Source organism: Astatotilapia calliptera, chromosome 17 (genome assembly GCF_900246225.1).
Source record: "Astatotilapia calliptera chromosome 17, fAstCal1.2, whole genome shotgun sequence".
Lineage (NCBI taxonomy): Eukaryota > Metazoa > Chordata > Actinopteri > Cichliformes > Cichlidae > Astatotilapia > Astatotilapia calliptera.
In genome coordinates, this window is record NC_039318.1 from 2,135,979 (window position 1) to 2,162,071 (window position 26,093).

Genomic DNA, 26,093 nt, shown 5'->3' on the forward strand with positions numbered 1-26,093 from the left:
TTAAATGAGCATAACGGCAGGAAAAGGGAATAATCGCGGGTTATAGGAACTTCCCATTCCTTGCAGAAACATTGCATTTTGGAGTCACGTATTCACACTCCAGCCCAGCAGGTGGCGGTAATACAATAAAATGTTGAATGTCAACCGCCTAAAAAAAGAACTCGAGCCAATATTGACAGGTCGTTGCCTGCAGCACTGATGTGAGCGCTGTAAAGGTGTCGGGACATTAGCAGAAAGAACACCGACGTGTCTTTAACAGAAACTCGCCTCCGCTCCTTTAAACAAAATGCTGAACATGTGTCCGATAACAAGCCTTTTATTTTGAATGCTCTGACCGGACGTTGTGTTTTTTACTACCGGAAGCCTTTTCGTGTTTAGGCCACACTGGATGCAAAAGGCACGAATTTTGGGTGCAGAAACGTTAGCTTCTGTTAGTTTCATGAATGTGAGAATAAAAATAGAAACGGAACCGTGGAACTAAACACACATGGATCCCAACCGTATAATCCAGGCTCTGAAGGGAACCATCGACCCCAACCTGAGGATAGCGGCAGAAAATGAACTCAATCAGGTGGGTGAGCTAAATAGTTTTTGGTTTGCTTGTTTTCTTTTTTCGTTCGAGCCGAGGAGGGCTGCTGGTGTTTGTGGAGGATGGCGGACCGTGTTTTGGGGCTTGCGCTCGGCTTTACCTGGTTAACGTTCAGATGCATATATTAGGCCTAAGATCAGCATTTAGTCTAACCGGTACCCCGACAGTCACTGCGGCAGCTGCCCTGGAGAACAATAGCAGGCAGCTCTGACAGCCATCACGAGCTGACGGTCAGCAGCGGGGCTTCCCAAACTTTCTCATGTCAGCACTGGAGTTCAGGACTTCCTCCAGTCCTCTGTTGTTGCTCCTGCCTTCAATGGCCGAATAATAAAAAGGATCGCAATATTTGGCGATTGAGAGCTTTGCTGAGTTACCCAGAATGATGCAGAAACCCACTAATGTTTATGCTGTGTTATTTTAACGCTGGCTGCATCATGACTGAAACTTGAATTGGTAAATCTTAAATGGGTTTGAGCTGTGGGCATTCACACTGTGTAATAACTCCTTATTTAATTACACATGCATTGTGTGATTATATAAGCTTTACATCGAAGCTCTAAACCCCCCGTTTATCAACTATCACCTGCTGGGCAATCCTCGTTTTTTTAAAGGAAAAGAAATCATCGTATCTTCTTCTGTCCTCTTTTTCTTTCTCCATCTCTGAGATCGCACATTACTTTGTGTTGTTTTTCTTTCTCGGAAACGGATCTATTGCACTGTTAGTTTGCAAAGCTATACAGAAAAGGTTGGTGTGTTTGTTGAAGTTTCATTTTAATTTGTCTGCAATTTCAAAAGAAATAACTGTGATAAGTCTTCGATGTCACAACTTTGACATCTTCCTGGATGAATTCATGGCAGGCATAAGATGTACTTCAGGATGCAGAAGACCGAGTAAGACAAAAAGTATTTAACTCCAAATCTTGGAAAGGGGGAGCTGGCCGGAGAGGAGGTGGAGAACAACAGAAGGTTTGATGTGGGATTGGAAAGTTTACAAAGGCCAGAATACATTCACTGACCAACAGCTGAGAATTGCAATCCTCTAGAAAACATCTGTCTAGGATCCAATATTCTCTTGCGAGTGGACCATGAATGGACTTTGACAGAAGTACAAATGGTAATAAAATAATAATAATAATCAATCTCGCACTGTTCAAGACAGAAATGTTAGATGGCTCCAAATTATAAAAACAGTTAGACTGTATATACTGTGATGAAGTGACGCGACAATAAGTACTGATGGCCTGCAGTGTCTGTGGGGTGCTGCAGCTGCATGAGTGGGCCAATAAAAGAGAATCACACCACTAATGCACATAGACCTGCACAGCACAGTCTTTGCATGCGCAGGCTGCAGTCAGCAAAACAGGTAGAATTTTCATATCAGTGTTATTTTCACTCATTCACTCACACTTTCCTCTTTATCCTTTGTCTTTGCAGTTTAAGTGCCTTTACCGGTCACACAGTTACACACTGGTGAATGCTTCAGAGGCCATTTTTAAGAGCTGCAGCTTTGGCATCTTACATTTCATTTCCAAAAACTTTGGGTTTAAAAATGTTTTAATATTGTTTTGAATACATACGAAATTTTGAAGCTGTCCATCTGTCTGTGTTTCAGTCCTACAAGATCATTAATTTCGCCCCTACCCTGCTTCAGATCATTGTGTCGGAGCAGGTAGAGTTTCCTGTTCGCCAAGCAGGTAAGATGCTAACTGGTTTTGGTCACTCTGTTTCCATCATTATTTAGTAGTTAGAAAAATAGCACTGACCTGCTGAGAGAGACTGTTGTATGAGTATGTCTAAAACTAGCTGCCATGGCCTCCCATTTGGGAAGCACTTCACTAGTAAGTATTTGGAGTAGCAGAAGTGTGTCGGAGTGTGTCGGGGTTTTACACCAAACTTGAAAGGTTAAAGATTTGGATTGGCACGTGTGGTTTCTCAGCCTTAAGAAAATATTAGATATCAACAGGCCCTGTGTGTTGGCCCTGCGACAGACTGGCGACCTGTCCAGGGTGTACCTCCGCCTCTTGCCCTATGACAGCTGGGATAGGCTCCAGCGCCCCCCGCGACCCTGAAAAGGATAAGCGGAAGTGAATGGATGGATGGATGGATCAACAGACCAGTGTTTTAAATGGAGTCTTTGTGATTTGTAGAAGCACATAAATAAATGAACAGTGTGAAACTACATTAGCTATATGACCTGTGTGATGATGGTCTGATTGTCTCGGTGTGTGTAGCTGCAATCTACCTGAAGAACATGGTGAGTCAGTACTGGCAGGACAGGGAACCATCTGTCGGGGAGGTTGTCTTTCCCTTCAACATCCATGAGAACGACCGGCAGCAGATCAGAGATCAGATCTTGGAGGGTATCATCCGCTGTCCAGAGTCCATACGGTACATGCACATGTGCATACACCTGCTCACTCAGGACAGCTTTTCCCCTTCTCTTAGATCTTAACCTATTTCAACCATTAAAAGCCCTTTGAATAGTGCCCACGACATGATAGTGACACCACATATTGTTTTCTTTTTTCTGTAGTGCCCAGTTGACCATGTGTTTGCGAGCCATCATCAAGCATGACTTCCCCGGCCGCTGGACTGCCATTGTGGACAAGATCAATCTGTACCTGCAGTCTCCAAACAGCGGCAGCTGGTATGGAACCCTGCTGGCTCTCTACCAGCTGGTCAAAACATACGAGTAAGTAACCTGTTCATGTTCAGCCCACCCACCAATCACGTCTGGAGAGCAGAACGGGTTATTATTATTTTTTATTACATCTGAAATCCTTTATTTGAAAAGATAGTGAAATTGAGGTCAGGGCCCCTTTTTAAGAGTGATATGTGTGCAAAAGAAAAATTGAGTCTTAGGCCAGCGGCCCCCATCCTTTTTTGAGCCACGGACCAGTTTAATGTCAGGCAATGTTTTCACGCTGCGGCCTTTAAGGTGTCGCGGATAAATACGACAAAATAAAATCCTACGACCGAGACAAAAACTGGTATTTTGTAAATATAATAATAAAGATGAATTCACTGTGTAACTTTATTAGCAGCGTCCTCCTGAAATGCTGAAATCCTGAAACAACATGGAGAGTAACATCCTCCTCTCTGCCCCTTAATGCTCCCTGGTCACTATGGTAACATGTAACTATTTCTTTCAAAATAAGACACATGACTACAACACAGGAAAAGACCCAGGGAAGCTGAGTTAACGATAAAAACCCCGAAAACCATAAATTTCACACCAGAGCCTCAAGTCTCGCGGCCCGGTACCGAACGACTCACAGACCAGTACCGGACCGTGGCCCGGGGGTTGGGGACCACATGACTTTTTTTAAAGTTCATCTGGCATGAAGCTGAAGTTTTATAAGAATCAGCAGTTTTAATCTGACGGCCATGAAGGATCTGAATATGGACTGTAGGCTGGATACTTTTTGGTGACCTCATAAATATTGATGTAGAAAAAGATTTCTGAAATTTGTCGAAAGCAGACTGTGGATTTTCAGGCTTGTCATCTGCGTATTTGCCTGTAACACGTGTTACATTAAAAATCCAAGTTACAGGAGCAGTGATCATATCAGCACTGAGGCGAAGGAGGGACAGTTTACTGTAGACCATCGTGTGGTTTATCGAGGTAAACGCAAATTAGTTTTTACAGTTCTGAATATTTGGTGGAGAACATATAAAATTGGAGATACTGTGTTGTTAGACAACGAGTATATAAAGCAAATTCCCAGCGTGAAAGCATTCCAAACCGATTCCCGAAGGAAGTGATGTAGGTACGTTTTGAAGGCTTTCCAGAACTCGGATGCTTTTCCTGGATGTTTGCAAGAGATAACCAATAGAAATATGATTTCTGTTGTCTAATTTTGATGATGAAATTTGGGATTAATCTGTGTTTTTCCTCTCCCCAACATACAGGCTGTGTCTTTAGCATTGAGATCTCTGGAAATGACTAATGCAAACCAAGGCTTGTTCTGTTTTAAAAACACTTTCAGAACATTGAAACTTTAAATGTCACAGTGGGGCTAGTCATTTTTGTCCTTATCTGTAGCAAAGCTAGCAACCAACTAAATCGCTTCATTTGAGGTGCATTATAAATCTAGTGGAAGCCCGGCTTATGAAGACCCCATTTAATGAAGAATTCACGTTACGAAGGCCTGTGGTACGGCAAAATGCCCGCGTAACGAAGTAGATAAAACAGAAAATATTAAAAAATTAAATAAAATTCCATAATGTTATGTACATGTATACGTACATACGCATGCTTTCTTCAACCTCCTCCTTCGTCTTCAGCCAGCATCGCCTCACTCAAAAGGCGATGGAAAAAGGTGCTTTGCCTTAAGAAAAATTGATTCACGAAAGACCCTCTGGAACGAATTAATTTCGTAAGTCGGGGTCCCACTGTATTAATTATTTTACAGTTAGTAAAAATGTGCAGCTAGTTACAGTTTACATCTTTGTGCCAGAAAATATAACATTACAGTATGGAAGCCCGTTTCTGCCACTAAAAAAACAGGATCCATAACTCAAAATTTCGAGTTATTAACTGTGACGTCTTTTCCTTGTCACCCGGAAGCTGAAGCCCTCAGGCACAAATGCTACAGCTAAGCTGTATTACATCCAGTCGTGAATGCACAGATTGCTGAGTGTTTTCAGCCTGGCTTCAAAAATGATGAAATCCTTGTGTTATTGGCTGAATCACATGGTGTTACTATCAGCAGACGTACTTGCAAAAGCGCCAGTTTTGAGTGCGCGTTGCTCTGCGCCATATGCTTCCGGGTAACAAGAAAGTGACCTCATTCACGTAGATTACTGATTGGCAGAGCTAACTCGAAATTTTTAGTTATTAACTCGAAATTTGGAGAAATATAAGTCGAAATTTCGAGTTATGGATATTTGTCTTTTTTTTGTTTGGGTGTTTTTTTAGTGGCGGGCTTCCATATTACAGTGTAATGTCATTTAAAGAAATTCTCTCAGACCAGCAAGGCATTATAGAGACAGAAGCAGATAAGGCACTCTCTGCTTCAGTCTAACAGCTGAAGGAGAATGACGTCTACAACCTGAAGCACGTTCTGATTTGAACTGAGATCATTTAGTAAGTATCACGCATGTGTGTGCTTCAGGTACAGGAAAGCAGATGAGAGGGAGCCGTTGCTTGCAGCCATGCAGATCTTCCTGCCCAGGATTCAACAACTCATCAGCCAGCTTCTGGTTGATGCCACAATCTTTTCAGTCCTCATTCAGAAACAGATCCTGAAGATCTTCCATGCTCTTGTACAGGTGTGTGCACATGTGTGTGCACGTGTGTGTGCATGTGTGTGTGCACGTGTGTGAGCTTTTTTTCAGATGTTTTCATGTGCTAAAAAGCCAGACACTGAAACTTTGAAATGTCTCATGTCAAAACATGTAGTTGTAGTTGTTGACACATGTAGCTCTAAATTGATATGTTTCCTTCAGTTGTCTTATGCTGAGCTTACAGAATGTGACTGTGGCCAGACTGAATGCTAAGAGGGTGAGAGGGACTACAGTCCTGCACCTTTTTATTCCTAATTACACACTTTTCAATGTGCCCTAAACTCCACTACACTGGTACAAACAGCAGCAGTTGCTGTTTATTCAGATTAACTGTCGTCGTCCGCTGATGTGACTTATGTATTAAGGAAAGGCTCAGAGATGCTTTCAGAAAGTAGACAGGTGGTCGTAATGGAAAGGAGTAAGAACGTACTTCTTCTTTCTTGCAGTATTCGCTGCCTCTCCAGCTGATCAACAACACAGTGATGACTCAGTGGATGGAAATACTCCGAGCCATAATGGACCGAGACATCCCAGCTGTAAGATCCCGAATCATATAGACACAATGTGATTTAACAAATCCAACAGTATGTGACGTCTTGATGCATTCTCAATCATCTAGATAAGGAAATCCCAAAAAGTTGACTCTGTTCATCTGCACGTAGCGTTTTCAGTGGTCACTCGTCCAAGTGACGTCTTCAGTCTCTGACTGCAGGTTTCCCCAATCTTATAAACAGTACATTTGCATAATGACTGAAACCAGGACCACTAGTGAACAATAGGCTGTGAGGTCAGTTTATGAGCTGACCTCACAGTTTCTTGATCATTTTCACATTACGGATCATTAATATGCAAATTTCCAGATGAACAGAATCAACTTTTACATGGTAAATCCTTTTAAGGTTTGGGATTTTATTTTCAAAACTTGTGTATTGCACTTTAATTCTAGTCACAGAATGATCATTAAAGTACTAGCATGCTTATTCTATGCGCTTTCAGCCCTTTATCTGCCTCGCATTACCAATCAGCCCAGCATGGATGCTTGTGGACTGTGGGAGAGTCACACAGACACAGAGAAACCAGCAAACGTTTTGTGCTGAACATTTGTTTTAATAAAAAAAAAGTCTATAATGAACTTTTTTTTTAATTAAGTCCAAACAAACCACATTCATTTGGTTTCATATTACACAATCTTACAATTACACACGTGAGCCTGAACTGTTAGAAGCTTACTTCTGCTGAGACATTCAGTTATTGTGAGAGCTGAGTGGCACAAAACGGCATCATCAGTGCAGAAACGTTTTTCCACTGACACAAGTGCTCCACAGTGTAGTTAAAAACCCCGTAAATAAAGGTTTCTATACTATTTCTAGACGCACGGATTAAAATTCTAATGAATGTGTTCTTCACGAGGACCTAGTGCTGACCATACAGTGTGTTTGTTAGGAGACACTGGAGGTGGATGAGGATGACCGTCCTGAGCTGGCGTGGTGGAAGTGTAAAAAGTGGGCGTTGCGCATCATCACGCGACTGTTTGAACGGTGAGTCCAGAAATGCTGTTAAATCATTACCGAGCAGATTTGGGTTTGGCAGAAAGACCTTTTCAGCATTCCTGTATTTCTGATGTGAATCACAGATATGGAAGCCCAGGAAACGTGACAAAAGAGTACTACGAGTTTGCAGATTTTTTCCTGAAGACATATGCAGTGGGGATCCAGCAGGTAAATATGTGTCACTGAGTCTGTTTGAGTTATAGGGAATGTCCGGTAAATAACACTCTGACTTTGATCTTTAATGTAGATTCTGTAGTTGATACGTATCTTTGTGGTATTTGTGCGTTACAGTCAGTAAACATGCACTCTTGTTGTTTTACGTGCTAATTGGCTTTGTTCCTCAGCATGACAGCAACAGGTTAACTCAAGAGCTCTTCAATATCTACTTGAAAATGCTATTTTATATTAGGTGCATTCCAAATTCAAGGTTATGTGATATTCATAAGGCGTTTATGCTGTGCCTAAAGGCAGACAAAAGAATATCTCCTAGATTAAAGGATGGTCGTAACAACCGGAGAGTCCAACGCTAACAACATGACTGGGAGCTGAGAAACTTTTATTAGTGAAGAATTCTGTGCAAGTAAAGACTCTACAGACTCTACCTGAAATGCCTGAAGGATATTTTCGGAGGGAAAAGTGAAGAACCGCTCTGGACTTGCTTGAACTTCAGAGGGAGCTGGAGACTTGGATGACTGCCCAAGAGAGACGGGAAAATATGAGAATCCCTGGTATTACAAAACAGAACCTTGAACCTTGAACAGGCGGAAGATAACTTCCTTGCCATGGTGTTTTTGGAAAACATTAAGAGAGAGGTTGGAAATTCCTGAGATAACGAGTTTGAAAATAGAGCACATGAAAGTTTGGCTTCACAGCCCGACTGAGCCACGAGCGCCCAGCCCCGGACGCCGAGAACCACCAATGCGCCGGCGGCTGAGAGCATCAGCCACCAGCAGGGAGTGTGGTGGGGGGTCCCCACAGATGGGGGGTCCTGAGATGTTCCCAGAGGGGCAGTCTGCCCCCAGAGCCAGGAGATGTTGCCCTCTGCTCTGGGGTGGAGACAAGCAGACCACCCCCGGTCCTGCAGCAGCAGGGAGCATCCCAGACGCCAACTCCTCCCCTCAGCCCCCCACCCCCCAACAGAGAACGGGGGTGTGAAGATCGCAGCAGCGTATTTTACACTGACCAAGCCAGCTGAGTCTGCCTGTTGCTGTCTTTACCAAGTCATGCTGGTGATGCTGCCGGCTCTGCATTGCTGGGACAGGCTGAAACGTTTGTCCGCAGTTGCTCTGCTTCGACATCTGCAGTGTTGTTGTTTTCAGATGAACAGAATCAACTTTTGGGGATTTGCTTACCTGGGGCCCGTTCTTCGTACCTCGCTAAGTAGGTTAGCCGGATTAGATTGTTGACGATTTCGTGTGATCCTGGATCAGTCGGTTCCCCGAAGCTCATCCGGGACTTGCTGTCATAGCAACAGAGCCGTAAGCGTAAACCTGCTCGGGAGCAGGTTTACTTTATGTAAACAGGATTAGATCGCGGCCACGCAGGTATGTCCGCTTCATTTATACGAAAGCAACAGCGATATTCCACCACTGTTTCACCATAAATAAATATTATCAATGTAACTAAAGACAATGCAGCACCTGATCCATTTATTGATTCCATACAGATACATACAGGTCATTTCCTAAAAAAGGGAAATGTACTATTAACATTCTATTACATGCATGTGATTATTACAGATGTAATTCATATTTCAGAGTAGTAATTGTAAATTACTTCGTGTAATCAAGATGAGAGACCACGGCTATAAAAGCGAAGGTGGATTTGGGAAGCCTGTCGCAGCCATGTCCTGTCCGTTTACGCGAGCAACCCATTGCGGAAGGTGCAAGATTGATAAGGAGAGTCCTCAGAATTCAGCGTATATTGTGGGATAGACAGGATCCTTTAGCTCAGCGCGACAGTGTGCTCATAGAGAGATATCGATTTTCCCGTGAGGGTATTATTTACTTAACCAACTTGTTGACGAGGGGGTGCAGGACCACCACCTGTCTTTTTTTCCTCTGCCCTTTTCTTGGTTGCTGTTATGAACAAACTAACAGAGTATTACAGGCCAGTATTACCTTGCCAAGAGACGCAAAGCAATCTAAGAGATAAATATTACCATTCTGTAGAATACTCCTGTATTCCACTTTTACTTGTTCCCATGTTCTTGTGGGTCCTGTTGTGGCTCTAATGTGAAAGGGGATATAATATAACATATTATAATATAATATAATGCCATATGATATTGGACAATATAGTGTCATATGATAGATCTACCCTACCGCCTACTGGTGTTGGCCAGAGGGGCCGATGGCGCGATATGGCAGCCTGGCTACAACCGTAGCTGCCTCCACCAGTGTGTGAATGTGGGAGTGAATGAATAGTGGTATCGTAAAGCGCTTTGGGTGCCTTGGAAAGCGCTATATAAACCCAATCCATTATTATTATTATTATTAAATTACCTACGAGTTTGATTTGTCAGCAACTTTCTGCCAGCCCTCTCTCCTTGCTTTTGCAGCCTTTGCAGTGTTCTCTTGCGTTTTAATTAAACTCTGAAACTCCTGAAATCCCTCACTCATGAGTTCTTGCTCTGCTGCCGGAAAATACCGAGCACGCCCCTTCGACATTTTCGCCGACCAATCAGCGGGTTGCCGATCAATGTTTCTACTATCGATGCGTAGCCCCTTTTACGACGCCCAGTGATGTCACATTCCTGCGTCCAGCTGTAGTAATCGTCAACAGCAAGTGTGTTCGGGGAACCGGATTAGCGAGCTCACGGTTAGCGCGATGATTTGATCTTGGATGTGTCATTTGATCTTGGATGTAGTAAGCGACATACGAAGAACGGGCCCCTGGAGTATTGAGCAAACATCAAGACTAACAGTTTGTTGCAACTAATCCTATGAGCGACGGTGGTTATTCATCCTGTGCGGTGTGTTATCCATCCAGGTCTTGCTGAAGGTGGTGGACCAGTACCGACAGAAGCAGTATGTTACTCCTCAGGTCCTACAGCAGTGCCTCAACTACCTCAACCAGGGTCTGTCACACTCACTGACCTGGAAACAGATGAAGCCGCACATGCAGGTAGGACATGCATGAAGGAATATGATCTTTGCCTGTTCCTGATCGGACCAGACCCTCTTATTCAGTTTAGAGCGATCTGAATTTAGTTTCACCAAATACTTAAAGGTACTATTCCACCAAAAATGTCAGGAACTTTAGAGAGGAGTCCTTCGGACTCAGTTCAAAGTTGACTTTATTAAAGAGTAACGAATGGATGCTGACTGAAAGTTGTTCTGTCTGTGATTTCATCATTTAATCATTCACATAGTTACAAATTTCTGCCCTACTTTTTCCACTCTGGTCATTTTTATTGTCTATTTATTTTAATAAAGCCAGTCTTATTTCTCCCTCTTGAATCATCTTTAATCTCATTAATATTATGAAGATTTTGTTTCATGTAGACCATATGCCAGGAGGTCATCTTTCCTCTTATGTGCTACAAAGACGAGGACGAGAAACTATGGCAAGAGGATCCATATGAGTATATCCGTATGAAGTTCAGTAAGTGTTCAAGTATCCTGGTATTAGAGTTGTAATGATACTAGAGTTTTAGTCTTGAATTACTTGTGCACACTCTGGAGTCTCTGCTTAGTGTTGCTGTGGTTCCCCTACTGCTCTGCACAGGAACAGGGGGTCCCCATGTGTCTGTAATCTGCAGATTGCAAAGGCAACAACAGCATATCTGAGTTTGGAGTTTGCCTACCAAAGAAACCCAAAACCCTAAAAGTGAAACTGAGAGAAAGTCATTTTTGGCCATTGCTATAAGATTGAGTGGTGAAGGTGAGTGCATGTCATGTCTGGGAATATGTTATTTTTGAGAGTATCCATCTTTGTATCTAGACCTCTATGATGACCATGCTCTCCCAGTCACTGCTGCCCAGAGCCTGCTGTGTAAAGCTGCACGCAAGAGGAAAGAGGTGAGCGGGGGGGGGGGCATGATAGCGCACATCCACAGGAACCAGAGTGCTTGTACACAGTATGTGGCAACTAGCCCTTTGCCCAGGGATATTGATATTATATTATAGTTTATTCCACCACATGAAAAAAGGGCTCTTTCTCTTTTCCTGCCAGTGTATTTTATTTTTATTACCACAAGCCACAAGCTTTAGTTTCTGCACACAGATCTTGTAAATGTAATCTGCAGGATGTCCTGTATTCATTTTACAGGTCCTGCCTCAAATGATGGAGTTCTGCCATCGTATCCTGATGGAGCCCTCTGCTGATCCTTGCAGGACGGATGGAGCGCTGCACTGCATCGGAGCTCTGGCTGAGCTCTTACTAAAGGTACACAGAGACAAGCACAGGAACTCTAACGAGCACTTTTATCAAGTAATCAGCTTCAAGATTCGCTGCATTTCTGCATGTCTGGTCCTACAGAAGCGGCTGTACAGGGAGCAAATGGAGCTGATGCTTCAGAACTACGTCTTCCCCTTGCTTAACTCTCCTTTGGGTTACCTGCGTGCCAGGGTGAGTGAACCTTCCTCCCTCCTTGGTAGAGCAGTGTAAGAGTGTCATGATGGCTAATAATGTGTCACCACTGAATGAATAATGTGGGTGCAGTTTAATCCTGTATGTATAATTTTCACCCTGTGTTTATTTCATAAAACTAAAAAAACCCCATATTATGTCCAGTTAAGGTATTTGAGTTCTATATTAAATTGAACTGCGTGTACAAACTCATCATTTAGGTTTAGGACCTAAACTGGAATAATTCCAGTTTATTTGAATCATGTATTCCAGTGGCTATTGAAACTAATGAAAAGTATGCAATAACCACTGGTAGGGCATATATTCATTAAATGAAACTTAAAGATGACCTTTTTTTGAGGAATTATTTACATTATTTACAAGCTGCACTAGAAGCTGATGTGGACTAGTGCTGTACTGCTTTCACAAATTTGACCAAGGTGGAAATTGTATGGATGCTGTACAAACTTGGGATACTCTCCTTTGTTAGTCCTGCTGGGTGTTGCACTCCTTCAGTCCGCTGCGTTTCCATGACGAGCTGGTGCTGAGGAATGCTGTGGAGTTGGTCAAACAGGATCTGATAGATGACAAAGAGATGCCTGTCAAGGTGGAGGCTGCCATCGCTCTGCAGACGCTGGTCAGCAACCAGGAACAAGGTCTGTGGAGGACAGCTGATTCACTCCTGTGTGTTAAAGCTGACATTTGTACAATGCACCTTACCAGCTTGACTGAAATCAGAATCAGTCCCATCACAGGGTTGTGAAAATGAATGTTTTGAGGGAGGTATTAGCAGGAAGTTATAATAACTTTGAAAAGTAACGTGATATTGGCTTCGATTTTTCAGATTTTTTTTTCTTGTAAATTTCTCTCGTTTTTCAAGTTTGGTTTTATTTTCTTTCCCATCACAGGCCCAAGCTTCTATTTAAAAATAATGTGTGTGTAAGAAAGGAGACATGGGTATTCCTTTAAGTAGGGATTAGAGACTGGTTGTCATTGTAGTAGTAGAAGCACTTATGAATATTGGTAGAACATAAACACTGATAAGTGCAAATATGATCATCTCCCATACACAGATTTAGTCTCATTTTCTCACTCAATCTTTTCTCATTATAAAGCCAAGCTGTACATCAGGCCTTACATTCGGCAAGTCATGCAGGAGCTTCTGCATGTGGTCAGAGAAACGGAGAACGATGACCTGACCAACGTCATTCAGAAAATGATCTGCGAGTACAACCAGGAAGTGGCCGTCATCGCTGTAGACATGACACAGAACCTGGTAGGACGACAACACACACTTATTTTGTAGCTTAATCAGGTATTAAGGAAGCATGCAGCATCCAGGTGTGTGTGTGTGTGTGTGTGTGTGTGTGTGTGTGTGTGTGGGGGGGGGGGGGGTTTGTTTTTCTTCTCCTGAGTAAGACACAGATGAAGCTACTTTTAGGTTAAGTTAGTTTTATTTTAAGTTTAGCTGTGATCTGGGGTAAAACTCATGAAAAACATCAGGGCAAGGTAAGAGTTAAGATTAATGTGGATGTCCACAAAATGAATCAAGGTCAGTGAAGTGATGGGAAACACCACTGTGTGTGTTCGGCAGGCAGAGATCTTCACAAGAGTTCTACAGAGTGAGGAGTACGAGGAGAACGAAGATAAGACTGTCATGGCTCTTGGTATCCTCAGTACAATTGACACCATCCTCACCGTAATGGAAGACCACAAAGAGGTCTGAGGCGCACACAGCAAGAAGTATTTGAATTTGGGACAGTGGTGAATGTAATATTTGACGCATTATTTCTTTTCATCTCTCAGATCACACAGCAGCTAGAGGGGATCTGTTTGCAGGTGATTGGCCTGGTCTTGCAGAAACCCATCATAGGTATGGCAGGTGTGTGTGCACGGGCAGTCCAAAGAGTGTGTTTTGTTTTGTTTTTTGGCGGGGGGCGGGGCCTCCCTTTTCAAATTCTGTCGTCCTCCACATTTTCACACTTTTCCCTCGTCCTAGATATTGCAAGTGTTCCAAATTTTGTTAATGAATTAATTTTGTTATTTCAAGTAAATACATTCCTTGCTATCTTTATCAAGAGCCACAGTGATCTCTAGATTATTTTTCCATGTCTACTCAAAGGGAAGCAGTCTCATACACTGGTGTCACGTTTTATCTCCTGCATTTAATGGAAATATGTGTAGAGATTGCATGTTCATGCTGAGTGGTCTGTAAACAGCACCGAGATGACTCTGTTTCCTGTTAGTGGTGTTGGATTGTCTTTCTCTTGTATCTCAACAATGTGGCAGAATATCATTGTCATTCTTTAACCACTGCAGAATTCTATGAGGAGATCCTGTCACTGGCGTTTGGCCTTACCTGTCAGACCATCTCCCCCCAGATGTGGCAGCTGTTAGGCGTCCTGTATGAGGTCTTCCAGCATGACTGCTTTGATTACTTCACAGGTATGTCCTACACCCAGTTTCATCTCCACTAACTCTTGACTGTATGTGGTATTTTCCTCCTAGATACGTGCAGAAGTTGTATTTGTGTTGTTTTGTCCATAAATTTTCAAATTATATAAAATACGTCTGCTTAAGTTCCTTCTAAACGTGTTATTTAACCTAATTAACCGTCTGCAGCTGCCCAGAAATTCAGTTTACTGTGTCCAACAGGAAATAGAGGAAATTATCCCCCCTGAGAGGCAGAAACAAGCACATATTTCACACGTTTAAAATATTAATCATAAAACAGTTTTTTGTTATCACAATAGCTGTGAAACCACAAATTGGTAACAACAAAAAAAGTGACATGTAGCCACATTAAGACAGTCACACATCAGCCTATTACCATATTTATTAAAGAAATACACATTTGTGTTTTGTAAGTTTGACTGCTGTGTTGGAGTTTTTACACGTCTGTGAAAACCCCAGACAGCTGCAGATGATTCAAATGATTTTTGTGTGAATACACAGAGGTTGTGTCACATAGTTCCAAGAATATGAAACATAAATGACTATTAACTTAATAATAATAAAACTCTTGATTCATGTTGGGTGAAGCTTATATGAAAACACTGTTGGAGTTCAAAGTATGAATTGTGTTTATGTCACAGATATGATGCCGCTTTTGCACAACTACGTTACTGTGGACACGGACATGCTTCTGTCCAGTCCGAAGCACTTAGAGGTCATCTACAGCATGTGCAAAAAGGTCTGGCTCCAGATGTGTTGAACTGTGGTTCACAGAAATATCATCAGGAACAAACATGCAGCTTTTTTCCAATGTTGTTGCTGCATTGTGACCAGTAAGCCTTTTTGTTTAAGGTATTGTCCATGGATTCAGGCGAGGATGCAGAGTGTCATGCAGCCAAACTGTTGGAGGTTATCATCCTGCAGTGCAAAGGCAGAGGCATTGACCAGGTCAGGTGCAGCTCTGTACCTTTATTTTCCACTTATCACACAGCCAGCACCGTTTCCTTTATTTCTAACGTCCTGCAGCCAGAACACTGAAGTGTCGCTAAGTGTTTCTCTCTGTCGGTGTAATTATGCCCAAAGCTGGGAAGCCAGAGTCATGCCAGTTTGTTCACCTGCATGTTTCAAGCACACTGTGCTTCAAACCACATGTTGCTGACATTCTGAGGAAACAGTGCAATGTTTTCTGCTCTTTTGTTTCTACAGTGCATCCCTCTTTTCGTGGAGGCAGTGCTTGAGCGTTTGATGCGGGGGGTGAAATCCAGTGAGCTGAGGACAATGTGTCTCCAGGTTGCCATTGCTGCTCTCTACTACAATCCAGCCCTGCTCATCCATACGATGGACAACATGCACTTTCCACACAACCCGCAGCCCATAACCACACACTTCATCAACCAGTGGATGAATGACACTGAATTCTTCTTGGGGTAAGGCAGCAAAGAGAGTCCTTTGATGCTAACTACTGAGTTAGGGTAGAGAAATTCTGGATCAATGTTCTCTTGTGATTTTAAAAATTTCATGTTGTGAAGTTTTTGAGTGAAGCTGTGATTGCTATGAAGGGAGGGACAGTTTAATTCAGTTTTATTGCTTTATATATTTATTTATATTGTGATGTAAAGATCCTGCAGCAATAACAAGAAAGTCCAGACGGTTTGACGAGTTGGAGAAAGAAGTCGTTTTCCTGTGGCTCTATATCAGGAAGATTTATGTTTTCATTTTAAACACAAATTAAATAAATTCGACAGCTAATCAGTGAGAAATGTTGATCACTGAACCATAGAGACACCGTGTCATAGATTTAGAACTGTTTGGATCTGTTTTTCTGAGCTTTGAGCAAAGCCAGACTGTTTTCCACCTACTTCCAGTCTAGCATCACTGTAACTCCAGCTCTGTAATGGGCACCCACATACCAACAGGTGTTCTTTCATTAATTCTTTTAATTAACAGATGACAGTTTAATTTGTGTGAACACTCAGAAACTGCCTTGTTCTGATTCACTCTACAGACTCCATGACCGTAAGATGTGCATCATCGGACTGAGTGTGCTAATCGAGCTTCCTAGCCGGCCAGCAGTGCTGGATGCAGTGGCTGCCCAGATTGTCCCCTCCATTCTCCTCCTTTTCCTGGGCCTCAAGCACATTAATGCCTCCCGCCTAATCAACAAACCAGAGCTGCTTGCCCGTGCAGGGGCTCAAGACGAAGACCAGAATGGTGAGAATAGAGCAGAAAGCAGGAGGTTGGCACCAACAACAGAAGAAAGAGTCAGTCAAATTAGCCACTGAACTCACCAGCGCTGAGTGTAAATTAGCTGCACTATGTTTCTCACTCTCTGCTCTACTTTGCTTCGGTTAAAAATAAAGGAATTGGGTCCTTAAACCTTCTCTACCTCTGGTGGGTCACACTCATAAATGTATTTGCTGTTATTGTTGTGATTGAGGCGTCATTCTTTTACTCGGACATGTAAATATTTTGATTCGAGTGTATTAGTTTTCTCTTAACTGGGTTGTCAAAAAAATTGATGCTAAAAATTAATATTGAATTCAGATACTCATTTGCAACAATATCGATATCAACTGTGCCGTCTTTGCCCCTCCAGCTGCACACAGCTGCACACAGCAGTCAGACAAACAGCTCCTCCCCTCACTAACAGCTGAAGTAGTTTTTCAAGAGGTCAGTAAAGCTCACGGTTCAACAACAACGAAGGAAACGGTTATCATGAATGTTAACTTGACCGGTGCACATTTTAACATTTAATGTATTTAAAATGTGTTTCTTATTTAGTTGTAGCCAGCTGTGTGGTCAGTTTTAAAATGCAGGCAGTGACTGCATGTGTTCAGTGAGCGTTCTGAATAACCTGGGGTATTATTTAAATATTTAAATGTTAGGTATTTTGCTGTTTGGCCTTTGTTTTTATTAGTAAGTTCTAAAATATTGAAATCATTTGTCAAATGAAAACCAGCACAGCTGTTAACGGAAGCTGAGCGGGAGGTCGAGGCACGGTGTGCCGGGAGTGCGGTGTTCCCCCTGGCTCTAGTGGGCCGCGACCTCCCGGTCAGCTTCGAGCTGGTGGGTAACAGACGTCTCCGAAAACGTCGGAGCACTTTTGCAAATATGTGATGTCTTGATAAACTGAGCAGATATCTGAAGTTTACACAGCTACATTCACGGCTGAAAATATGTTAAAAGCTTATTTTGTGACCCAGAAAGAGAAACATTAAAACTAAGAAGCTGCTGCCACTTTTGGAAACTGGAATTGGCTGGGCCACGCTATGAATTCTGGGATAGGTTGGGCCACAAAGGATAGCAACTTGGCCTTCAAATGTGACCTGCAAAGGATGTGACCTATTTTACGAGATCTTGCAAGAGTAACTCGACATGATCTTCATGTGTTTTTTTTCTCCACTGTCCCTTGCAGGGCTCCATATTTAACCACTTCAAAGCTAAAGATCCAATGTTACCAAAAAATAAAAAATAATCCTGATTGTGTGGAAATACATAAAAGACTGAGCTGACTATAACTGTCAGCTTCTTTAGAGATTTCAGCAGCAACTAGTACAATGTCTCATTAGACTGCACTGTGCTACCAGGTTTCCTACCGGCCTAGCTTGTAATTTTGTAATAGCTACAGACTAAAGGTTACATTACACCCTTACAAAAAGATGCTGTGGTATTCTTTCACATAGGAAAACTCTTGGGAAGATCCTGTTCACAAAGTTGCTTTGGTGTCAGAACCATAAGCAGTTGGTCTGTTGACCACGACCCACCTATAGTGACTCCCCTCTTCTGGGCCAGCACTAGTTTGTGAGCCAGTCCCCAAATCAAACTGTACGCTGAAAATAATCTCTCTTTAAATCCTGGTACCTCACTCTAAATGGCTGTGTTTGTTTACGGCAGAGGAGATTCCTAGTGATGAAGATGAGGTGAATGAGAATTGTAACACCATGCAGCAGCAGTCCAGCATGCCAGCAGGCCAAGGAGGCGATGATGATGACGACGATGAAGATGACTATTGGGATGACGATGGTTTTGAGGGAACGCCTCTGGAGGAGTACAGCACGCCTCTGGACTACGACAATGGAGAGGACGAGTATCAGTTCTTCACGTCTGCCCTGCTCAGTAGGTCATCATTCACGTGTTAGAGAGAACCTTACTGTTTGTTTCCGGGACACTGGGAGCAGATCTTCGGGTCCTTTAGGAAGCAGCATGGTGCTTCATGGACCGGGCTCATTCAGGTGCAACCAAGATCTAGGAAGTTTCGAGAAAGGGTCAACAGCGTGGCCCCTTCTTCAAACCATCTGTGTGTAGTTTTTGTGCTGCTGTTAGAGAATATTGTTGACTTGGAGGTGGGTGATGCTTCTTAGTTGTCTCACTTTCACTCCCCTACTCGTCCACGCCCTGCTTGCAGTGACTGTGGTGCACTACAGTTTGAGGCCCACTGCCTCTCCTTTTATACCATTTTATTCTTTACTTAAATATTTATTTGTTCACTCACTGTGACAAATACAAGACATTATCGTAACCTTCAGAAACCAGCCTATTGCAACTGCATGTTTACATTCTTGCTCTGATTGGATTCGTTGAAGTTGAAACTTTTTAATATCACATACAAAAACATTGCAGTGGGATCAGTTCATTGCTCTGCTGTATTTATGCTGTTATTTTTCCACATAGTTTGGTAACGAAACAGGATAAACACAGATGGGACAGTCCTTGACAAAAATGTGATTCTCAGTAACTTTTTTGTAAAGCAGTATAACCCATTTATAGCAGCATATAACGCCTGCAAAAAGATAGATTGCATGTCTCCCTGGAAGCCCTAAAGATTAGTTGGAAAACTTATCAGAGGGCAGTTAAGGCCGATAAACACTCCTACTTTTCTCAACTTATTTCGGCCAACTCTCATAACCCTCGTGTTTTATACAATACTATAAATTCTGTACTTAACTTGGAGGGTTATGACCTGTTGCCGTCCTCTGAGGCTATGTGCAATAAGTTTATTACCTTGTGGACAAGATTGCTAGCCTGAGGCCTCTGATCCCACCTATTGTTGAGCCGGCCATGTATGCTCCTTGCTCAAGCCTATTCTCTGCTTTTGCACCGATTTCTCTGCGTGATTTAGAGGAGTTGGTGCTACATGCTAAGCCCTGTGGCTCCCCGAACGATGTTGTTACTCCCCGCTTTCTCCAAAAAGTATTTCCCATCATTGGATCTTATATCCTGAAAATTATCAATACTAGTCTGTTAACCGGTCAAGTTCCTAGTGGGTTTAAACATGCAGTCATACACCCCTTACTTAAGAAACCTGGCCTTGATAGTTCTATTATGTCAAATTTTAAACCTCCAAGCTTCCCCTTTTAAGCAAGATCTTGGAGAGGATTGTACATACCCAGCTGTTGGATTATTTGAATGACTCGCAACTGTCTTCCAATCTGGTTTTAAGCCCTTTCACAGCACAGAGACAGCTCTTGTTAAAGTTATGAATGACATTCTTGTTGCTACTGATCCTGGTAAATATGCTGTGCTTGTGTTATTGGACATGACAGCTGCATTTGACACAGTGGACCACGACCTGCTGATCTCCTGCTTACACCACTGTGTGGGAATTTCTGATTTGGCATTGACATGGATAAAATCATATCTTTCCGAAAGTAGTTTTTGTGTCAAGCTGGGGCTGGCCGCTTCCTCTGTGGCCCCTCTGCTTTGGGGTGTGCCCCAGGGACCTATCCTTGGGCCATTACTTTTCTCGCTGTATTTACTCCCCCTTGGTGCGATTTTTCGTAAACACGGAGTGTCATTTCATTTGTATGCCGATGACTGTCAGCTTTACTTACCTTTTAGTCATTTGGATACCTCCCCATGTCAATCACTGCTTGACTGTCTTAGCGATATTAAATTATGGATGGCAAATAATTTTTTGAATTTTAATGGTCGCCCACATCACTCTACTGATTCTCAAGATGTTGATTTTGGTGATTTGACCTCTCATCTGAAAAGTTCAGTCACTAATCTTGGTGTTAAACTTGATTCTGCGCTTACTTTTGAAGGTCATGTAAATGGGGTGGTGAAATCAGATTTTATCACCTCAGACGCCTGTCGAAGATTAAGCCTTTCCTTTCCAAACCCAATTTGGAAACTCTTATTCATGCTTTTATCAGCTCACGTCTGGACTATTGTAATTCCCTTTTAAAAGGGGTCGGGTCGGGCACCTTGTCACGCCTGCAGTTGGTGCAAAATGCGGCGGCGCGATTTTTAACCGGTAGTAGGAAATTCGATCACATCACTCCAGTTCTGGCTTCCTTGCATTGGCTTCCCATTGATTTTAGGGTTCGTTTTAAGGTCCTTTTATTGGTTTTTAAATCTTTAAATGGTCTGGCTCCTGTCTACTTCTCTGACTTGCTGAAGCCACATGTTCCTCCTCGCTCGCTCCGTTCAGCTGAGCAGCTGCTGCTGTCGGTCGATAAGTCGCGGCTGAAATGCAGAGGAGACCGAGCGTTTTCAATTGCGGATCCGATGCTCTGGAATAACCTTCCCCTCCAAATTAGACAAGCGTCATCAGTGCAGGTCTTTAAGTCCAGATTGAAAACCTATTTTTATTCCCTGGCTTTTAACTCTGTAGGAAACTGACACCTTCTTATTAATTTTATTGTATGTAATGATTTGATGGTATTTTTAATTTGGTTGTTGTTTTGATCTGTGTTGTTCAGCACTTTGGTCTGCCTGGTGTGTTCGTAAAGTGCTATACAAATAAAACGATGATGATGCATGAAACCACCGTGACACTAGAGCTGTGCTGTGTGTTTGTCTGTGTCTGTAGGGGTCCAGAGTACTGATCCAGCATGGTACCATTGTTTGACGGCTGCGCTCAGCGATGACCAGAAAAAACAGCTTCAGGAGATCTACAGCATCTCACAGCAGAGGAGGAGCACTGCAACTAAGGGCCAATGGTGAGAGACGACATGAGGAGAGAAGTTAGAAAGACGGGAAGAAACATGCTGAAAAAATTGTAATTGACTCGGTGCATGCGTTACCGCATCCAGGGGTCCGGTTCAGCTGTTCAGCTGTTCTGGCCGTTTGCTTAAGCCCACGGTCCTGGACTACAGGGAGTGCAGAATTATTAGGCAAATGAGTATTTTGTCCACATCATCCTCTTCATGCATGTTGTCTTACTCCAAGCTGTATAGGCTCGAAAGCCTACTACCAATTAAGCATATTAGGTGATGTGTATCTCTGTAATGAGAAGGGGTGTGGTCTAATGACATCAACACCCTATATCAGGTGTGCATAATTATTAGGCAACGTCCTTTCCTTTGGCAAAATGGGTCAAAAGAAGGACTTGACAGGCTCAGAAAAGTCAAAAATAGTGAGATATCTTGCAGAGGGATGCAGCAGTCTCAAAATTGCAAAGCTTCTGAAGCGTGATCATCGAACAATCAAGTGTTTCATTCAAAATAGTCAACAGGGTCGCAAGAAGCGTGTGGAAAAACCAAGGTGCAAAATAACTGACCATGAACTGAGAGAAGTCAAGCGTGCAGCTGCCAAGATGCCACTTGCCACCAGTTTGGCCATATTTCAGAGCTGCAACATCACTGGAGTGCCCAAAAGCACAAGGTGTGCAATACTCAGAGACATGGCCAAGGTAAGAAAGGCTGAAAGACGACCACCACTGAACAAGACACACAAGCTGAAACGTCAAGACTGGGCCAAGAAATATCTCAAGACTGGTTTTTCTAAGGTTTTATGGACTGATGAAATGAGAGTGAGTCTTGATGGGCCAGATGGATGGGCCCGTGGCTGGATTGGTAAAGGGCAGAGAGCTCCAGTCCCACTCAGACGCCAGCAAGGTGGAGGTGGAGTACTGGTTTGGGCTGGTATCATCAAAGATGAGCTTGTGGGGCCTTTTCGGGTTGAGGATGGAGTCAAGCTCAACTCCCAGTCCTACTGCCAGTTTCTGGAAGACACCTTCTTCAAGCAGTGGTACAGGAAGAAGTCTGCATCCTTCAAGAAAAACATGATTTTCATGCAGGACAATGCTCCATCACACGCGTCCAAGTACTCCACAGCGTGGCTGCAAGAAAGGGTATAAAAGAAGAAAAACTAATGACATGGCCTCCTTGTTCACCTGATCTGAACCCCATTGAGAACCTGTGGTCCATCATCAAATGTGAGATTTACAAGGAGGGAAAACAGTACACCTCTCTGAACAGTGTCTGGGAGGCTGTGGTTGCTGCTGCACGCAATGTTGATGGTGAACAGATCAAAACACTGACAGAATCCATGGATGGCAGGCTTTTGAGTGTCCTTGCAAAGAAAGGTGGCTATATTGGTCGCTGATTTGTTTTTGTTTTGTTTTTGAATGTCAGAAATGTATATTTGTGAATGTGGAGATGTTATATTGGTTTCACTGGTAAAAATAAATCATTGAAATGGGTATATATTTGTTTTTTGTTAAGTTGCCTAATAATTCTGCACAGTAATAGTCACCTGCACACACAGATATCCCCCTAAAATAGCTCAAACTAAAAACAAACTAAAAACTACTTCCAAAAACATTCAGCTTTGATATTAATGAGTTTTTTGGGTTCATTGAGAACATGGTTGTTGTTCAATAATAACATTATTCCTCAAAAATACAACTTGCCTAATAATTCTGCACTCCCTGTAGTAAGAGACCCTACTGGGTGTTTGCAGAGGGGCGGACCACTAGGGGGCTCCATTCACACCCAGTGAGAAGGGAAGGAGAGGGCTAATGTGTTTGCCGCCTTGTGAGTTCAGTTGTGTGAAGCCGAGATTCAGCGTGTTAGTTCAAAATGTGTTAGCACCAGTCACAATTGCAGTGTTGGCGGCCATGGTCTTTCCACACTCGCCACAGCTGGGGATTGAAACTAGGTCGCTCTAGAGCCCTGAGCTTTTCCACACACAGCATCAGGACACGGCACTGACAGTGGGCTATTTTAGCAATCTCTTATCAAAAGCCTCCAACGAATTTAACAAGCAAAAACAGTAGAAAATAAGTCATTCAGTTTACAAATCTTGTGGGTTTTGTCGTAGCAGAGGGAGAAGGATGCAGTTTTAAACGCGTCGCTCAATCCTGAGCCGAGTTTCATCTTGTGTTTTCAGAGCACTGAAGAAACAGATGGGCTGCAGAATCAGGAGAGGGGTCAAAGAAGAGAAACGCTGCTCTGAGCTGAAGTGTACTTCAGTTCAATCTGAACGATGTCAGTCTACATCCAACCATATCTGAACAGATCCCACCAGAACCAGAGTTTCAGTAGACCTGGATGGAGTAGCAGGGGCTGGTTTCAAATCACAATAACTGCTGATTTGCTGCACTGCTTCAGACCCCCACTGGAATAATGCTTTCACTGGGACAGGTCCACCAGCCTGTGAGTGTGTGACGGTGTCTCTGTGTATACTTGAGGAAAAGATCTGCATTATAAATATAAATGTTCTTGACCAGCACAATTCACAAAATATTTTGTACAGTGCAGTGCTTTAATTTGTAACTAAGTCAGTTGTGTTTTGTGTTTGTCTCTCAGCGAAAGTGTAAAAAAGAAAACAATAAAACTGCGTCGGAGTGTTTTTGTATGTACTCTAAGAGCCTCTTTCTTCTCTGGGCAAGAAGAGTCCCTTTCTGTCTGCCTGCGTTGTACATAGACTGTGAATGGAAACGAGATCAGAGGTCTTGTAGATCGACTGTAATGTTACATATGTAATGTAAAGTGGGAGAGGAGGAGCTTTTAGTCATGTTGGATTTGTTTTTGTGAGGTTTTTTGAAACTGATTTAAGAAAACCATGGATGTTCACGCAGTAGCATCGGAGTTTTTTCTTTACTATCGTTACTCTTTACCGTTACTAAACCAACATTTCTGGTGTGTTGTTAAATAACCTGCTGAAATAGTGCAGTTAGTCCAGCTATAAAGAATTTAGTCTTTGGAATTGCTCAGTTTTTATTTATTTATTTATCTTTTTTTGTGGATTACTCAAAAAAAATAATAAAATTTCAGTTAAGTTAAAGAACTAAACTAATAACACAAAAACACTTTTGACATCAGTAAGAACCACAACCGAATTCATGCTTTCTGTAGCTGCATAAGAGTCGTCAGTGACAAGCAGGGTTTAGGGAACATCAACAAAACGATACTTTTGGGATGTTTCGATTCATTTTTCATTCTGCTTTTGCTTCAGTGCTTTTGTTCTACAAATTCTCATAAGTTGTAGAAGTCCTGCTGTCCTTTGGGGGGGACTACACATTGTGCTTCTGTTATGATCTTTACAGAATACTTGCCACAATGAGTCGTCCTGAATTTACTCAATTTGTGCTTTTGCAAATGGATCAACACAATAGTCTTTTGCATTGATTGTAAAAATCACCACAGCAGTTTGCTCTGGGTGCTTTATATTGGAAAATACAGACTATACAATATTACCCCTCTACCAATGCCAAGCAAGCATTTGACAATGCTGGGAAGAAACTCCTCTCTTTAAAGAGACTTCATCCAAGTGACGAACACTACAAACGCTACGTCCACATGAACAGAGTCAACTTTTGGGGAATAGTAGGACTTCTTTGTGCATTTTTGAGGGAGTAAGCTTTTAAGAGATACACAGAGGAAGTAAATACTGAAGTTAACAATTGAAAGCACCACTCAGGTGCATCCCAGCTGGTACTGTAAGGGTTTGCTCACTGTTTTCAATAAAGATCTGAAAAGTTTCAATGTTTGCATTAGTTTAGTCAGATTGAGTTTGTTTCTACTTTGTGAAGATGGACCACATTTTTAGTTATAAATTCAGAAATTCCAAATTGTTCACATCTTTCTTCCAACGTGGGTATGCGCTGAAGAAATACCTCTGAGACAATGCTGTATGTGCAACACTTTTAGGAGATGGTGCCATTGTATCGCTGTACTGAAGAGGTTTCAATGACACAGTGAAGCCTAAGTGAAAATGATGCTTTATCTTCAGCTTATAGATGATTTCACAAATGTTGAAAGAGGACCAAGAGCATTCATTATGTCAGGTCTGTCAGGAGCACATACAAGGACTTCAGTCTTTCCTTCATGAAGTTGGAGGAAGTTGTCGGCCATCCGACCTTTGATGGATTCTAAGCACTAATTCAGAAGCTTAGAAACATCTTGGGGTTTAAAAGAAATGTATAACTGGATATCATCTGCGTCGCAGTGGCAACAAATGTCCTCAAAACGGCTCAAAATATGCTGGAGAGGAAGTGGATATATTAAAAACAATAAAGGCCCCGGCACAGAACCTTGTGGCACACCATAGGTGAGAGAAGTGGAAGATGACCTGTACCGAGAAACTGCCACAGAAAAATATCGTTCAGACAGATGCGAGGAGAACCACTCTAAGGCAGATCCAGATACACCGACCCAATATTTCAGCCTCTCAAGCTGAATGTGATGGTTAACGGTCACAAAGGCCGACGTGAGGTCCAACATCAGGAGAACAGAACATTTTCCTGCATGTTAGACTGAAGACTGTTTCAGTAGAATGAGCTCTGCAAAAGCCAGACTGAAATTTGTCAAGGATATTGGGTTTGACGGTATTTTTGAGATTGGCCTGTAAGCATTTGGCAGCATTTTTTAAAATAAGCAGGGACTTTACCAGACACCGGTGAAGTGTCA

At 42.6% G+C, this 26,093-nt stretch overlaps 1 protein-coding gene across 3 annotated transcripts; it reads left to right on the forward strand.

The window, feature by feature from the left end:
• The first annotated feature begins 165 nt into the window (after nucleotides 1-165).
• Nucleotides 166-25,173, forward strand: ipo8 (importin 8). Of its 3 annotated transcripts, none has more exons than XM_026146990.1 (25): nucleotides 166-571; nucleotides 2,202-2,283; nucleotides 2,821-2,977; nucleotides 3,123-3,281; nucleotides 5,707-5,863; nucleotides 6,325-6,414; nucleotides 7,322-7,416; nucleotides 7,512-7,596; nucleotides 10,420-10,554; nucleotides 10,935-11,034; nucleotides 11,374-11,450; nucleotides 11,701-11,817; nucleotides 11,911-12,000; nucleotides 12,491-12,656; nucleotides 13,116-13,276; nucleotides 13,595-13,720; nucleotides 13,807-13,882; nucleotides 14,320-14,445; nucleotides 15,096-15,193; nucleotides 15,307-15,402; nucleotides 15,661-15,881; nucleotides 16,460-16,665; nucleotides 18,349-18,570; nucleotides 21,269-21,398; nucleotides 23,572-25,173. In XM_026146990.1, coding segments are annotated over exons 1-25 (3,057 nt in total). In that variant the 5' UTR covers nucleotides 166-487; the 3' UTR covers nucleotides 23,573-25,173. The 3 variants fall into 3 exon arrangements, with proteins under 3 accessions (XP_026002775.1, XP_026002776.1, XP_026002777.1); XM_026146991.1 differs by having other exon boundaries at nucleotides 13,807-13,873; XM_026146992.1 differs by lacking the exon at nucleotides 166-571 and adding an exon at nucleotides 1,335-1,703.
• Nucleotides 25,174-26,093: the final 920 nt, after the last annotated feature.